Source organism: Coenobita brevimanus, chromosome 3, assembly GCF_032717465.1.
Source record: "Coenobita brevimanus isolate Jiangsu-jjx chromosome 3, ASM3271746v2, whole genome shotgun sequence".
Lineage (NCBI taxonomy): Eukaryota > Metazoa > Arthropoda > Malacostraca > Decapoda > Coenobitidae > Coenobita > Coenobita brevimanus.
Genome location: NC_136956.1, coordinates 2,494,392 through 2,510,974, shown reverse-complemented (window position 1 = coordinate 2,510,974; position 16,583 = coordinate 2,494,392). Strand labels below are relative to the sequence as shown.

Below are 16,583 nucleotides of genomic sequence, written 5' to 3'. Positions count from 1 at the left end.
AATCTAATCTACTATAATCTAACCTAACCTACCCTGTCCTATCCCAGCCCAACCTGTCCCAACCTATGTCAGTCTGACGTAACCTAAGCTAGCCTAACCTAACCAAACCAATCCTAGTCTAACTCAACCCAACCCAACCCAACCCAACCCAACCCAACCCAGCCCAACCTTACCCAACCCAACCCAAACCAAACCAAACCAACCCGACCCTACCCAACCCAACCCAACCCGACCCTACCCAACCCAGCCCAACCCAACCCAACCCGACCCTACCCAACCCAACCCAACCCAAACCAAACCAAACCAACCCGACCCGACCCGACCCAACCTAACCCAACCCGACCCTACCCAACCCAACCCAACCCAGCCCAACCTTACCCAACCCAACCCAACCCAAACCAAACCAAACCAAACCAACCCGACCCTACCCAACCCAACCCAACCAAACCAAACCAAACCCAGTCCAACCCAACCCAATCCAACCGAACCAAACCAAACCAAGTCCAGTCCAACCCAACCCAACCCTACCCAACCCAACCCAACTCAACCCAACCCAACCCAACTCAACCCAACCCAACCCAACCCAACTAAACCAAACCAGACCCACCCTCACTCAACCTAACCAAACCAAACCAAGCTCAAGCCAGCTTAGCCCAACCCAGTCTAACCTACTCTACAGGTGGTGGATCGGGCGGTACAGCAACTCGGCCTGGTTGAGGAGGCAGAGCGCTACACCAGTCGACTCTCGGGCGGGAACCAACGCAAACTGTCTGCCGCCCTGGCCCTCCTTGGCGACCCTCAGTTGGTGCTGCTTGACGAGCCCACTACGTATGTGTTCGAGAGAGAGAGAGAGAGAGTCTTCGGGGTAGGGGTAGATAAGAGCTGTTTTAAGACTGGAAAAGGGCTGGTGGGTTACTCGGGGCTGGGAAGGGCTGTAAGGGCTGTGAGGAGGCAGGGAGGGCTGACAGGGGGGCTGGGAAAAAGCAGTGGGGTGGAGAAGCTGGGGAAAGGTCAGGGAAAGGGCAGAAGGGTAGGGGAAGGGATAGGAAAGAGTACAAAGGCGGCAGGGAGAGTGGAAAAGAGTTGGGGGAATTACAGGGGACATGAAGGGGCAGGGATATGGATGGGTAGCGATGTAGGGGCTGAGTTAAAGTTAGGGTAGGGTTGGATAAACATGTATCCTGAAGTGACCCAACCCAACCCAACCCAACCTAACCCAACCCAACCTAACCTAACCTAACCTAACCCATGTACCCACCAACAGAGGTATGGATCCTGCGTCGAGGCGTGTGGTGTGGAGTGCAGTTAGGAACGTGACCCGCGCTGGCCGCACTGTTCTCCTCACCTCACACTCCTTGGATGAGGTGGACCAGGTAAAGTGTACTTAGAAGGAAAGGTATTTGGTCCATGTATGATCAGAACTTCGCTGACACTTTTTGGTGGTTGTGGTAATAGGTGTTAAGTGGTTTATGTGATGGTAATACTCGTATGAAGGACACACACACACACACACACACACACACACACACACGTAATATGTAAGAAGGAATGATACCGTCAAACGTTCAGGGAGGGCTGACAAACAAGGAAGGCAAGACACAATGCTGGTAGGATACTGTCTACTAACTTTAACTCATGCATATACATCTAGTTGGACAGCCTAAAACTACCTCTTGGCTCTTTACTACAATAATATCTTGTGTATATTGTGCTTACCACCTCAAGACATCTTTATTTAGCTGTGGATATATTTATTCTTTAAACGGAGGGCTTAAAGATAGCCTTCATTAACTCCCTCTTTACGATGCAGCGTTACTAAATTGAGTTAAATCGTGTGGTAGAGAGAATAAGGAACTACAACAAAAGTAACACAGCTGAAATGTTTGTATATTGTGTAGGATATGACAGGAATTATTGTTTTTGTTGATAACAGGGTTGAAACGTTTAGATAAGTATTATTTTTGTTACTCATTGGACTGAAACATTTATAGTTATGGTTATTGGAAGACATAGCGTTGAAACGTTTAAACAGTGGGTAGGATGTGACAGAAATCATTGTTTTTATTAAGAATAGGGTTGGAACGTTTGGATAGTGTGGGATAAGACCGAAGTTATTGTTTTTGTAAGTCACAGAATTGAAACGTTTTATAAGTATGTAGGAAATAATAGAAGTTGTTGTTTTTCATGCCATACGGTTGAAACGTTTAAAGAGATAAGACAGAAGTTATCGTTTTTGTAAGTCATAGTCTTAAAACGTTTAGTGTGTGGGATTTGAGAGAGGATATTGTTTTTGGAAGTCATAGGGCGGTAGTGTAAGCCGTTTCATAGCCTACGTAGCTCAGTTTTTTTTTTCAGCGATTTATTAAGTAACCATTACTACTTGTTAGCATTATTTTGTACATTGTTAATTTGGCTTTACTGTCGCCTTATATTCTTTCAGTAACACTCAGCAAAATAATGATGTGTAATGTGAAGAATAATCGCTCAGGAGGAACTGTTACGTAATATGCAAATCAAAGTGTTTTCGTGATCAAAAGTTTGCTAACGTTTTCCTGCCGGCAGTGGTGATGGAAGGTGTTGTACGAGAGAGAGAGAGAGAGAGAGAGAGAGAGAGAGAGAGAGAGAGACTGGTTAAGCATCACGAATACCTCCACTTCAGATAAATAATAACTACACTACTCTGGAATTCGCGTTATCATAAAAATCGACTAATTTCTGAATATTTCCTCAGCTGTCACATCGGATGGCTATCATGGTCAATGGTCACCTCGTCTGCCTTGGGTCGCCCCACTACCTCAAACACAAGTAGGTATTCTTGCTTGTAATATTCTGTTTTTTTTGCTCTAACTTGGCCTAAAATTTCCGTCTCTCCATCTTGAATGTTGAGTTTTAATACATCAGCACTACAGTGGGTGTTTTACTCGTTTTACTCTAACTTGGTCTAGATTAACACTGGAATATGATGTTAGACTCTATTTTTACTCTAACTTGGTCTAAAATTTCCGTTTCTCCTTGAATGCTGAGTTGTGGCAATAGACTAACCCAGGAATAAGATGCTGGTCACCAGAAAGTGCTATGGAATGGATGTATACCAGTAGCATTGTCTTGTTCTGCCACTGAACTACGTTAAATAAGGTGAAAAAGGAAGAAAATCTGGGCCAAGTTAGAGTAAAAGAACTACAATTAATCTACCCTACCTAAATTTATCGAATGTTACTTTACCTTACGTTAAAAATAGCCTTCATTAACTTACCTAATGTTACCTTACCTTGCCTGCTGTACGTATCTTGTACTCCTAACCCTAGCCACCCTGAGCTGAGCAAATCTACCCTATCCTAATTCCAACGCATTCCAGGCAAACTTTACCTACCCTAACCAATTCCAGCTTAACCCAACCCAACCCAACCTAGTTCAAGTTTGCGTGTGCCGAGATTTACCTAACCAAGCCTAATCAAACCTAACTTATTCCAGTTTAATATTATCCAATCTAACCTAACCTAACCTAACCAAACCTAACCTAATCTAATCTAACCCTGCCTAACCGCCCTTATATATGCAGTTATGTATGGATCTCAGCCACTTCTATACGATATTGTTTGTATATTATTCTCGTTACCACATATAATATTAATTTTAAAAGAGTCACACCTCCCGTTGAAGGGGTTAGTTCTCTTATATATTATCATTTCTCTCTCTCTCTCTCTCTCTCTCTCTCTCTTATCCATGCCTCTTTCCATCCATCTCCATCCACGCATCCATCCAACTATCCATCCATTCATCCACCACTGCACCTATGCATTTCCTCATCCACCCATGCATTATCTATTTACCGACCTATCTATCCACATCCATCCATCCATCTATCCATCCATCTGTCTACCCATCCATCCGTCCATTCATCCACTGACTCCCTCTCTCCCTCCTACAGGCTGGGCGACAAGTACACAATCCGCTTGAAGACCCAAAGCATCGAAGACCTAACACACGTGGTCGACTTCCTCAGATCTCAGTTGACACACATACTGCTCAAGGTGGGGGAGGAGGACGTTCTTTTAGTCGAGGTGCCTTTTATTTTTGCCGTTTCGGAAAGTTTTATTCAGTGTTTCAGTCGTGGTGTCGTATTTTTGAGTTTCAGTGTTTCAGTTGTGTTGTATTTTTGCTGTTTCGGACTGTTCATTCGATGTTTCTGTTGCGGTGTGTTTTGTTTTGAGGTTTAATTCAATGTTTTAGTTGTGATGTCTCTTATTTTTGCCGTTTCGAAAGTTTTATTCAGTGATTCACCCAGGTTGTCTTTTATTTTGGCTATTGCTTAAGATTCATCCAATTCTTAGACTTCGATCTTCTTGCTGTAACCCCAAACTTAACTGGAAATGAACCCAGTGGATTGCAAAGATCCGTGCACTTCAGTCACACTCTCCTGGAGATTGTTAAAGGTTATGTTGGAAGTTTGTCTGTGTTGTGACATTTCCACTTTTAACACCTGACAACGAAGCATTGGGAGTGAGACTCGTGATGTCGAAGCTGCTGCCACAGAATCGATTGCCTGGCAACTGTGTTTGTCAAGGACGGGTGGATGGGTGGGGAGAAGGGTAGGGGGAAAGGGGTGAGATGTGATGGGGTGTAGGCGTGTGATTGATGTGGTTGTCATTTAGTAGTATATGATACTTACGGTAGATGATAGTAGATTGTTGTGGCTTTTAAACGTTCATGTGGTTCATCACTGCCTCTTTGTATGATAATCCGTTGTAAGATTTGTTGACATCATTGCATAAGTACTGAGAGTAATGACCAATGCCGATTCTACAGCAGTCTGTGATCTCGGATCGAGAGTAAACTGGGGTATGTTATTATGTGATTGGTAGTGACAGTGGGACATAATACAACTGGAGTAAAACCTGAAAAAAAAAAAAAAAAAAAAAAACGGACCAACAGTACGGTATTAACATACACCGAAAAAGACCTAGAGTGTGACCTCAGGGACAGTGGACTGAATAGGGAGGCTGCCAGAGATTGGGCAGCCTGGAGAGCCACCATTAGGTGAACAAGGCCAACGCATGCAGGCATGTTGGAGTCTTTATAAACGATGCGAACGATACGATACGATAACCCTAACAAACTTCCACGAAGGTAAATGCGTGTGTGTGTGTGTGTGTGTGTGTGTGTGTGTGTGTGTGTGTGTGTGTGTGTGTGTGTGTGTGTGTGTGTGTGTGTGTGTGTGTGTGTGTGTGTGTGTGTGTGTGTGTGTGTGTGTGTGTGTGTGTGTGTGTGTGTGTGTGTGTGTGTGTGTGTAAATGAATTCCATTCCCATCCTCTCCATATAAACATCTTTTCAGGCCTCTGAACATCAGCTGACAGGATGATTCTCTGTTCCGCAATAGAAATAAACTGTGAAGGAAATTTTAAGGAGCCAGTATTTGTCTCTGACTTACCCAACACTTTCTGTCGTTGACCTGCGAGGAAACGGGGGAAGACGGCTGGCATTACGGGCACACCCTGCGCATGTTAACCTTCTGTTTGTCTAAACTAACATTCACCCTTCGCAGACTAACAATTGTCACGTCTACCTAATCTAACCCCATTCTTCCTATCTAAACTAACCTTAATCTGGCTCTCTAAACTAACCTCACTCTGCCCAGTCTAACAACCGTCCTAACACCACTCCTAACCCTTAACTCCCTCCACAGGAACAGCACCACCTGGGCTTAGTGGTGGACTTGCCGCGCCAGCTGGTCCTACTCCACCTTTGACGCCCTCTTTACCCAACCCAGTCCACCTCAACCTAACCTAACCTAACCTAATAAATCCATCCACAGGAGCAGCATCACCTGAGTCTAGTGGTGGAGGTGCCGCGTCAGGTCCCCCTCCGCGCCATCTTTGACAGCCTGGCCACCACCCGGGCTCTTGGCGTCACCGAGTATGATGTGTCGCAAACCACGCTGACCCAGGTGACCTAATTACTGCCCTTAACCCTTTGACGAGGATGGTTGAGGTGTTTTATTATTATTATTATTTTCATTATTATTTATTATTATTATTATTATTATTATTATTATTATTATTGTTATTGTTATTATTATACTCTACCCAGCTGCAAACACAAGCCCACACTGCACAGGAAGGGCTAAAAGAGAGTCGAGAGTCAGCCAGTAAGGTCAGCTAATGGTGTATAATGGTTAGAACACACCAGGCGAAGTAACACCCTTGTATAAATTCAGTCTATATAGAAATGGAGGTTTTTCTATTATTTACTGCCAGAAAAGGGAGTAGATTGGCAGTCTCTTAAATATACAGGTCCACAGTAGCTTATGTCTGAAAGGGGCCTCATACGGCTCTCACTCACTCCCTGTCTGTCTCTCGGTCTGTCTGTCTCTCTGCCTTTCTGTCTGTTTGCTTGTTTGTCTGTCTGTCGGTCAGTCTGTCGAGCGTACACACACACACACACACACACACACACACACACACAAATCCTCTCTCCCTCTCTCTCTCAAGTTAAATAGATTACCGAGAGAGTTTACAAGCGAGGAGCCATGGGAGATGTTGTGTATTTAGAGTTCAGCTTTCGTTGCTAAAAACACAAGAGAGTCCAGGAGGTGACTTGGTGGGTTGACAAAATGGGACTGAAAACTAATATTCGTATAGGTAAAGGAAATATTGGTGGTTAGCAGGTGTGTGGATAGTAATGTCGAAGTGTGTTTGTTGTGCCATGTGTGATATGGGGTTGGGAGGTATTGTGTGTGTGTGTGTGTGTGTGTGTGTGTGTGTGTGTGTGTGTGTGTGTGTGTGTGTGTGTTTGTAAGCTTCAAATAGACGTATCCACAATAGCTGAAGTGGTGTTAGGGGTAGACTGAAGGACGCGAAAAATTTATGGCGTATGATATGTAGAGGTACCCTGGCCGTGGACGATTGAAAGGAAAGTTTCAAATGAGCAGAGAGTCACCTGGATTGCACAGAGTGGATGGGATTGGTTATCTGGGAGACGTGCTGAGTACGGGAGGGGGAGAAGAAACTAACTGGATGAAAGAAATTAAGGGAATTTTTGGCTCTGTGTTCCAGGGATAAACTTTCCTTTCATGGCACAGGTGTCATCTATAAAAAAAAAAAAAAAAGTGTGATTTTTGCCCAGATGTACGGTAGTGAGACTTGGCCTGAAACAGAAGCAGATACATCCAGACTGAAATGCACAGAAAGGAGAATTTGAGATGGCTGAGTAGCGTTCCACAGAGAGACGGAGCTGATAGTGTGCTGTGAGGGATTTGGAATAAGAAATATCAGAAACGTGATGCAGATTGGTAGGGTGAGATATTTGTACCTACTGTGACTAGGGTAGGGGGCTGACTGATTAGGGTCATGCGTGTGGATGTGGAAGGAAGAGAGTCAGAGCCAGATCATATAGGGTGAGGTTCTGCATAGGAGACCTGTTAAGTTAGGACACTGAGAAAGATTATGACCCAGGTTTACGACACACTGAGAATTGCCATTAGGTGAAAGGATGTACAAATGCTGGACTGGCCATTTACCTTTATATATAAACAAATTGATATCTTTGCTGTATAAAATGTTAGAAAGCAATTTTAAGTAAGCTTTCTCTGCTAGACTACTGTACTGTACACCTGTTAAGTAAGCTCATTAATATTGTACCATTTAACTTTCGTTGCTCTTGAAAGTTAGAACTGTATTTGTCCTCTTCACTGATCTAGACACACCCATCCTGCAGGTGTTCAGATTGTTGACATCTTATCAGAGCGACGGCCAGACGCAGCCAACACCACCAGGCCCTACGGACACCCAGACTGAGGCCTGCCTTCCTATCCACCTCCCAAACCTCCACCCAGCTGGCCCCACCACACGCCTACATCGCCCACACCCACGCACATCCACACTCCCTCTCCAGCCAGACCTACCCACACACCCACACCAGCCAGACCCGCCCACACAGCCGTCCACCTTAGCGCCTGCGGAGTGTGATGATTCTCAGCTTGGACGCACCAGTTTCTATGACAACTTGGAGGAGGATGGTGGGAGTGGAGGATCCCGCCAAGCCTCGCCAGGGTCCAATGGATCAGAGAGTGGATCAGCGGACTCCAGCCCAGAGGAGGAGTGGACGCATCTGTGAGCCTTTGCCAGTCTAGCTGAGTGGTTGGTTTACTGGTCCTAAGCGCATACGATTAACTCTTATCAGTATGCCGTGTACCTATATCTGTCTATCTTTCTATCTACTTATCTATCTATCTACCTGTGTTCGAACTAGATGGATTTAGGTATAGCGTTAATTCCTTCTTTACGGCTCTCCTAAGCTAAATAAAACCATCAGTTACCAGCTACAATAAATCACATGTGATGTCTTGGGCGGTGGAGTAACTGAGGATGTCTTTTCAAATCTACTCCTCCCATCTCCTGGCGATTTTCCTCAGCTGCCGATACACCCGTAGATCTGGAGTGATTAGATTATACTCTTGATAAACCCCTCCAGTACGAGAGGCCCTTTTCTCAGTTGAACAAAATCATCTGGTAGCAGCAAGAATGTACTAAACAGGAAGTCATTCGGATTCAAGAGGCTGCTGAACTTCATACTTAAATGCCTGCCACAGATGAGACTGAACCGGGACTTTTGATCACGTCAGATCCCATAGACACTCAGCCACCATCACCTCCTCCTCCTCCACATCCTTGCCTTACTTCTCCTCCACGTCCTCCTCCTACTCTTCCTCCTCCTTCTCCTCCTCCTTCTAGTCAGGTGATAAAAGTGATAGAAATAATTCATGAGGGCCATCTTTGGAGAAGGAATGGGCCTCTGCTGTATTCTTTCCTCTTCAGTTTGGCCTAAAACTGTCGTCTCTCCGTCTTAATTGCTGAGTTGTGGCAGTAAAGTGACACTAAAATATGATGCTAGTCACTCCTTAAGAATTGCTATGGAAGGGGTGTAGGGCCATAGCATTGCCTTTTTCTGCTACTGAGCTACGTGGAAGGAACTGCAAAAGGATGAAAATCTGGGACAAGTTAATGTGAAAGAGGTATAGTCAGTAGTACCATTGCGATCAATATTTCCCCGCCGGCTGTGGTTATGGACGGTGTTTCATGAAATGGTTTTATGTGACAGGAAGATGATGGACGCAGTACGGGTGTATGAGAAGGAGCGATACACAGATATATGTTACGGTGATATATTTTACGTGATAGCAATATGAAGCACACTAGAGGATGAAAGGGAAGAATACTCTCTAATATTAGTGTGACATAGAATATCTTTGTGACAGCAATGTAAAGTACACAGGAAATGAGCACGAGATGGAAGGATACTCATTTGTGTTATATGGAATATACTTGTGACAGCAACGTGACGCACACAGCAAAAGAGTATGAGAAGGAAGAATACTCTGACGTTTGTTTATAAGGAGAAACTCTGGTTGATGTGTGTAGATGTGACGTAGATGTGACTTAAGTAGCCAAAGAGCTAACTAAACTACTTGCCAACCAAGTTGTCCGTGGAGCCACACCCCCTCTCACCCACCATCACAGATTCGTGGACAATCAGTGTGAAATTTACAAATCATTATAAACATACTCTCTGGCACGGATCACGGCACTGTAAATAGGAAGAATTTTATTTTACCCAGTCAGAGACAACTATAAGGAGGAGTGAATATAAGGACAAGTTGGGTGGTGCCGGGTACAGAATTTACTCAAAAGGAGGATGTTTTCTGAGACAGGCTGGTTGGTGGGAAACCGGATCTTGCACAAGAAGAGAAACGCCAAAGCAGCAACGAACAGCATCTTTATTTGTAGCACCAGCGTTTCGGCACAGAGACTATGCCATTATCAAGGTTTACTGAAAGTTAAGAAAAGTGAGTAACACTAAATAAAGAACATATAACAAATTATTAAAACACTGCAAATTTATGCTATGTACAATGGGCAGGCTGATGTATTATTATTTAATCTGGGGGCATATTTCTTGATGTAAAGTGACTCTAAAATCCTAATGTCGGCACTGCAACAAGAATCTAAGATAGTAAAATGATCTTTTTTCGGAGGCACATCACACTCTAACAAGTGGTCCCTTACTGCAGAGTGAGGAGGGACTAGCAGAGGGAGACCGGTCCTGCTCCACTGGCCCAAGTGTTCATCTGTCCTGCTTTTATAGGCTGCACTGTGCTGCCTATATACCCCGTCTGGCAACTGGGGCAGGTGAACTTATAAATGACAGATGACCTTAGATCTGTCGGCAGGCGGTCCTTGAATTTAAAAAATGAACCTATTCTAAAATTATTGACAAATACAAATTTAAAGTCAATCTGAGGGTAGAAAGAACTTAATTTATTACACAGGCGATGTTTCATCTCCGAGGAAGCATCGCCTAAATAGGGCAGTGTAAAGAACATAGATTGTTTCGGAACCGTATGAACAACAGGCCTTTGCTGGTACCTCATATTCAAAAATTTGCAGACTAAATTATCATAAACATGTGTCGGAAAGCCATTCGTTAAGAAAAAAGATTTTATAAATTTTATTTCATTGTGAAATGTCATAGGTTGAAGTTACAGTAGATTATAAGCTCTATGTAGCAAGGTTTTGATGGCGTTTATCTTGAATTTATGACAACAATAACTAAAATAACTAATACCAAGTCCTGAGAATGTTGGTTTACGAAAAATACTAAATTCTAGTTTACCGTTACATTTTTCTATCACTAAATCCAGAAAAGATAGTTTACCATTAACTTCACTGTCTATAGTAAATTCTATATTATTATGTTGTTTATTAATATACTATCATAGATTCTTGTTGCAGTGCCGACATTAGGATTTTAGAGTCACTTTACATCAAGAAATATGCCCCCAGATTAGATAATAATACATCAGCCTGCCCATTGTACATAGCATAAATTTGCAGTGTTTTAATAATTTTTTATAATATGTTCTTTATTTAGTGTTACTCACTTTTCTTAACTTTCAGTAAACCTTGATAATGGCATAGTCTCTGTGCCGAAACGCTGGTGCTACAAATAAAGATGCTGTTCGTTGCTGCGTTGCCGTTTCTCTTCTTGTACAAGGAGGATGTCTATGGTAGTACACAACTGTTATGTAATGTACTTGTGTGCTATCTCTGTACAATAGTGAGTCATAGGTCCGTATTTTCATCGGGTAAGGAGGCTCCCTAACATCTTTTCCTCGGCATGAATGTGGTAGAAAATAAATAATGCTATTGGTTAATACTCTTTTGTACGATTTTTATGCAGAGCAGGCCGATATTGGAAGGATTTACATAACATATAATGGGGCAGTAAGGTGCAATAAGTAAAATAAATAGCTTTGGAAAAGGTGTTAGGGGACTTCCTTAACCGATGAGAAGACGGGCCATAACAGAAGAAGACCTTTTGTTGGTAGTTTGAAGTTATTCTATTGTGCATGAGTAGGCCTAACAGTCCTGTTGTGAACCGTTCCTTGTGTGGTCTAGCGAAGCGTTTAGTTACCACCTTGACCCTTTCGATCTCATGACTTATTTTTTTATTATATTCATGCTACTGACAAACAGTTTTACTATATTCAGTTTTGGAGAGAATTATTGAACTGATGGGGTTAAATACACATACATATTCACTTCACCCATACACACTACCTAGTTCCTGTGTGGCCAACTGAACCCTACCTCTCCTCTCAAAAGCTCACACTGACACATATCAATCCTTGGATACGTTTTATAAAGTTAGGTTTAAGGTAGATGTGGGTGTGTTGTCAGATGTTTCCACTGTATTATTCCAAGTGTTACTGCAACGAAGTGTCTTGAGTGTGCCTAAATATAACTTAAGTGTACAGATGAAGATGAGTGATAGATGGAATGATTTAAGTTACTGAGAACATCCAGGAGAGGATTCATTCACAGATGATGTAAAATTAATGACGGATTAATTTTTATCATAGTGGAATTCATTGACACCAAAATTCTGTGGAAAGGACGAATTCATATATGGCAAAGCTTATGACATTACGTTTCTTCGGAGAGCAATATATATATGACTCAGATTTTGCGGAAGTAACCAACTCATATGACACTCAAGTTCTTCAAAAATCAATATTACCAATGTATTGATGACGCAAGTTCTGCGGAAAAGGCCAATGTATTTGACACCCGGAAATGACCAGTGCTTTGGACATTAAAATTCTACGGAAATGACCAAAAGTAGGACAAAAAACTTCGTCTTCACGGTTAGGTAGGTCTTGTTAGGCTTGATGTGCATGTAAAACTGATCAGGTTTTTTCATTAGAATCAAAATTACGCAGATCTACAGCATTTGAATCCTATTGCTCACACAACTATAGAAGAAAATAGCCTACCACAGAGACGTATTACAGGAGTGGAAGCTGTAGATTTTCCCCTAAATAACTTTCCTCAAGGTGTGCATATTTCACTACTAATCCCTTCACTCTGATGATATATATTTTTCTCTTTTTACTCTTGCTATGTCCGGATGATTTATTTTTCCTTTTTCAGTTTAGGGGAGACATTTGGTTATGAAGGGGTTAATGGCACATCTACTTAATCCTTCCAGCCACAAGCATCTCCTCTTATCTGAATAAACTCGTTTGGAGATAGCAAGACCAAAATTTACGTCATCATATTCATGGGGTTACACCGAGATGTACTGAAATTTATTTGTTTAACCCGTATTAATGTAAAGACGCACATCACGTTATTGACACGAATGTTGTTTTCCCAGACCCACTGTAACTCCTCTTTCCAGTTGTGATAAATATTTCCCGTGAATGTGATGAACCACAATGAACCACACCGAACCAGACACCACCTGTGAGAGTCAGTCCTGTGGTCATGAGCTTCACTTGACAGGATTTCAGACAGTTGCGACACTATTCCACCAAAACTGCTGTCGCTGTGGCAACATTTTTATCTGAATGCGAATCCAGTAGACTGCAAGTAGATGTTACTCTCCTCCTGCAGTCCATCAATCCCCTTTTGGGTGATAGGGAGGAAGTTGTGGAACGTCTGTTTAGCTGGGCAGTAGAGCCACCAGATTATATCATTGTCATCGCGTGAAGGCATTCCTCTCCATCATCCCTACCAAGATTAGTATGGCAGGATGTGGATTCCTTATTCAGGTGGGGTTTTGTTTGGGTTGGCTCGTAACCTCACTGAAAAACCTTACAAAGAAAACTAACACCATTGGCAAGAGGAGAATATTTGTTGAAACAGAGTTTTTGTAGATATTTGCTGTTTCCGTGTAGACTGCATCCTACATGAAGGCTTGCATTAACTTAAGTACGAGTTCCGTGCCATTTCAACGGTTGATAACAATATGGAGGAAATATTGCTATGTCTGCCTTTCTTACAGTGTATGAGGGACCAAACCCCTTTTGTGGTGTTTGAATTTTGTATGAAATGTATTTGTATTTTGCTAAATTCTACCCACGCCTTTTAAAATCACAGGATTTTGCCAAATTTTCTCTCTTCTCTAGCTCACGGAGGCACCTTTAGGGAGGAGTTGCAACCTCTGACTCTGTCGCTACGATAATAGCCAGCAGTACAAGGGCAGGGGCAGGGATGGGTATCAGTAGTGTACACAGACAGTTTGGGGGACAGGGGCTCGGGATGAAAAGTCAAGATATTAGATCCCTTGGTGATTACTAAGAAAAGGGTGATGGAACCTAAGAGAACTGTGCCCCAGTGTGAGGTCTGATAGGACAGGGGGCAGGGATGGGAGGGGAAATGAGGGAGGGGAGAGAGGTGGGAAAGATGAGAGGAGAGAGGGGTGGGGGATGAAAAAAATAAAAACCTAAGAGGAAAGCTTCAACGTCCTTCCTAAAGGTGCTGATAAATTCCACAAGGAGTGAAAAGTTAGGAAAAAAGGCATGGATGGTGAAATTTATCAAGTTCTTTTGTTTCCTTCTGCTGTCTGACATTTTTTCAACGTTTGGTTACTGTGTGTTTATTAAGAAAATACCCCATTGTAAGCAGAAGGAATAGTAGTAGTAGTAGTAGCAGTAATATTATTATTATTGTTGTTCTTGTTACTGTATATTATTTGCGGCAGCAGAGTTAGTAATAGTAGTAGTAGTAGTAGTAACAGTACAGTACATGTGGTAGTAGTAGTATCATCATAATTACTGTTATTATTATTATTATTTATTATTATTATTATTATTATTATTATAAATGTTTATCGTGATAATTTTTAATGTTACTTGTGTATTTTAAACTCCTCCAACACTAACAGGAATAAAATACAAAGTGGCTATTCCCCAGTCAGAGGCAAAAAAGAATTATAAACTGATATTCAACATCTCATTTGCAACTTTCTGACTAAAACTGCAGCAACAAACTAGTGGTACAACACAACTTTGAAGTCCTGTACTGTGATAGCAAAGTTCAAAGTGTAATTTAACCATCAAAAAATATTACAATAGATAGTACTTAACCCTAATATTTCGGCTCGAGTTACTAGACGTTCATTTTCCAGATAAATTCCAGTTTAACCTTGGTCTAGCTTTAGAAATTCCTTATTCTTGAAACTGCTAGCAACTCCATATGATCAAAATTCAGTGCCTCTTTCTGGATAACGGTACTAAAAAATAATCACAGTCCTCATCAAAACTGCAGTTCAATGTCTTGGTAGTTTTTATCCTTTTAAATGAGACTGTGATTAAATTGTTTGAAGGGAAACTGGAAAAAAATGTAGCATCCTAAGTTTCGGGGTTAAGTGTAGCCAGAGTGAATGACTGTTTCCTTTGCACTGATCTCTTTACCTATGAACCGGGTGAGTCAGAAGTCAGGATGAAATACTAGGACACAGTTTATGAGTGTCCTGATTATTGACCCACCTGTATTCTCCCCTCAGAAATGTTGGTTGACTGAAATAAACATGTTTGAAAAATCTAAGTCTCTTCCCTCGCCTGCTTCCTGAAAAAAAAAAAAAAATAAAAAAAAATAATAATCTGGGTGTGTATAAGTGTAAGGTGGAGTGGGTGGGTGTAGGTGATTGTGGGTGGGACTTTGTGGGTGTGGGTGGATGTAGATAGGTGTGAGTGAGTGTGGACAAGTGTAAGGTGGAGTGGATGGAAGTAGGCTGCTGTGGGTGGGATTAGATGGGTCTGGGTAGATGTAGGTAGAAGTAGTTGGGTGTTGGTGGGTGTATGTGGGTGTGGTTAAGTGTAAGGATGTGTGAGTGGGTGTAGGCTGCTGTGGGTGGGATTAGGTGGGTCTGGGTGGATGTAGGTAGGTGTGGATAGGTATTGGTGGAGTGTAGGTTCTTGTGAGTGGTATTAGGTGGGTCTGGGTGGATGTAGGCAGGAGTGGATGGGTGTTGCTGGGTGAGGATAAGTGTAGGCGGCTGTGGGTGGGATTAGGTGGGTCTGGGAGGATGTAGGTAAGTGTGCATGGATGTTGGTGGGTGTAGGTTTGCGTGGCAGGTTTGGGTGGGTGTAAATGACTGCATAGATGGGTGTGGGATTTGTATAGGTGGGTGTGTGAGAGTAAATCGGTGTGGGTGAGAAATAAATAGGAACGAAGGTGGCTCTATAGATATCAAGCGAAAAAAATAAATGGATAAATGATATGGGTAACTAAGATTAAAAAAAAAAAAAAAAATTGCTGGACAAATGTTTACGTATGACTGGGTGGGTGTAGGTTGGTGTGAGTGGGTGTAGGTGTGTGTGAGTGGTTGTAGGTGTGTGTGAGTGGTAGTAGGTTGGTGTGAGTGGGTGTAGGTTGGTGTGAGTGGGTGTAGGTTGGTGTGAGTGGGTGTAGGTGTGTGTGAGTGGGTGAAGGTTGGTGTGAGTGGGCGCAGGTATGTGTGTGGGTGGATATGGATGACAACAGGTGGGTGTGGGTGGCTAGAGTTGGGTGTAAAAGAACGTAAATGGGTGTGGGTGGGTGTGAGTGTACAGTATGTAGGAGGGTGTGGGTGGGTGCTGCAATAAAACTTCATTGAAAGTGTCTGTATTTTAATTTTCACCACAGTAGTACCATAAATGACTTTAAAAAACACTTAAGTAGGCCACACTAAACGCTGGAGTATAAAAGAAAATGGATAAAAAGCATGGGAAACTAAAATGAAAGCCCTGTGACTCGACAAAATAGCATCTGATGGAACTGGGCCACGTCTTCAACATAATACTAAGTTGTGGTTACGTGAAATTCAGTGAGATTCAGAAATGAGTCACCTTAGTAACAAGTCAGATTTATTCACCAGTCTGGTTACGTTGGCCATCAACTGAACTGAAAAGAGTGATGCGTCTTTGTCATAAGAAAACGGACAGTATTGCACACACAGCTGTCCTCTTATATGTTATCTACCTATAGCCTTTGCCTTAATCCCACAAGGGTGGCCACAAACGACTCCGCTGTCACCCTGTCCTCTGTCATCACGCCACCCTCTCCAGCTTCTCACCTTCCATTTCATTCTTGGCCTCCATTTTACTCTTCCACCTCAGTGTCATTCACATACACTCTATGCACTCTAACGTGGCCTAAAGTTGTGCATGTTGAGTTGTAACAATAAATAAACACTAGAACATAGAGCTAGTCATGAAAAAATGCCATGGAAAGGATGTAAAGGCATAACAGTCTATTTC

General features: G+C 42.5%; 1 protein-coding gene across 1 annotated transcript in view; it reads left to right on the top strand.

Moving 5' to 3' along the window:
* LOC145393963 (uncharacterized) overlaps positions 1-8,113 on the top strand; it is a 263,346-nt gene extending 255,233 nt beyond the window's left edge. The window contains exons 85-90 of the mRNA XM_080267943.1: positions 680-828; positions 1,265-1,373; positions 2,732-2,805; positions 3,929-4,031; positions 5,814-5,945; positions 7,715-8,113. Coding sequence (XP_080124069.1) covers positions 680-828; positions 1,265-1,373; positions 2,732-2,805; positions 3,929-4,031; positions 5,814-5,945; positions 7,715-8,113 — 966 coding nt within the window. The remainder of the gene's footprint in view (positions 1-679; positions 829-1,264; positions 1,374-2,731; positions 2,806-3,928; positions 4,032-5,813; positions 5,946-7,714) is intronic.
* Positions 8,114-16,583: the final 8,470 nt, after the last annotated feature.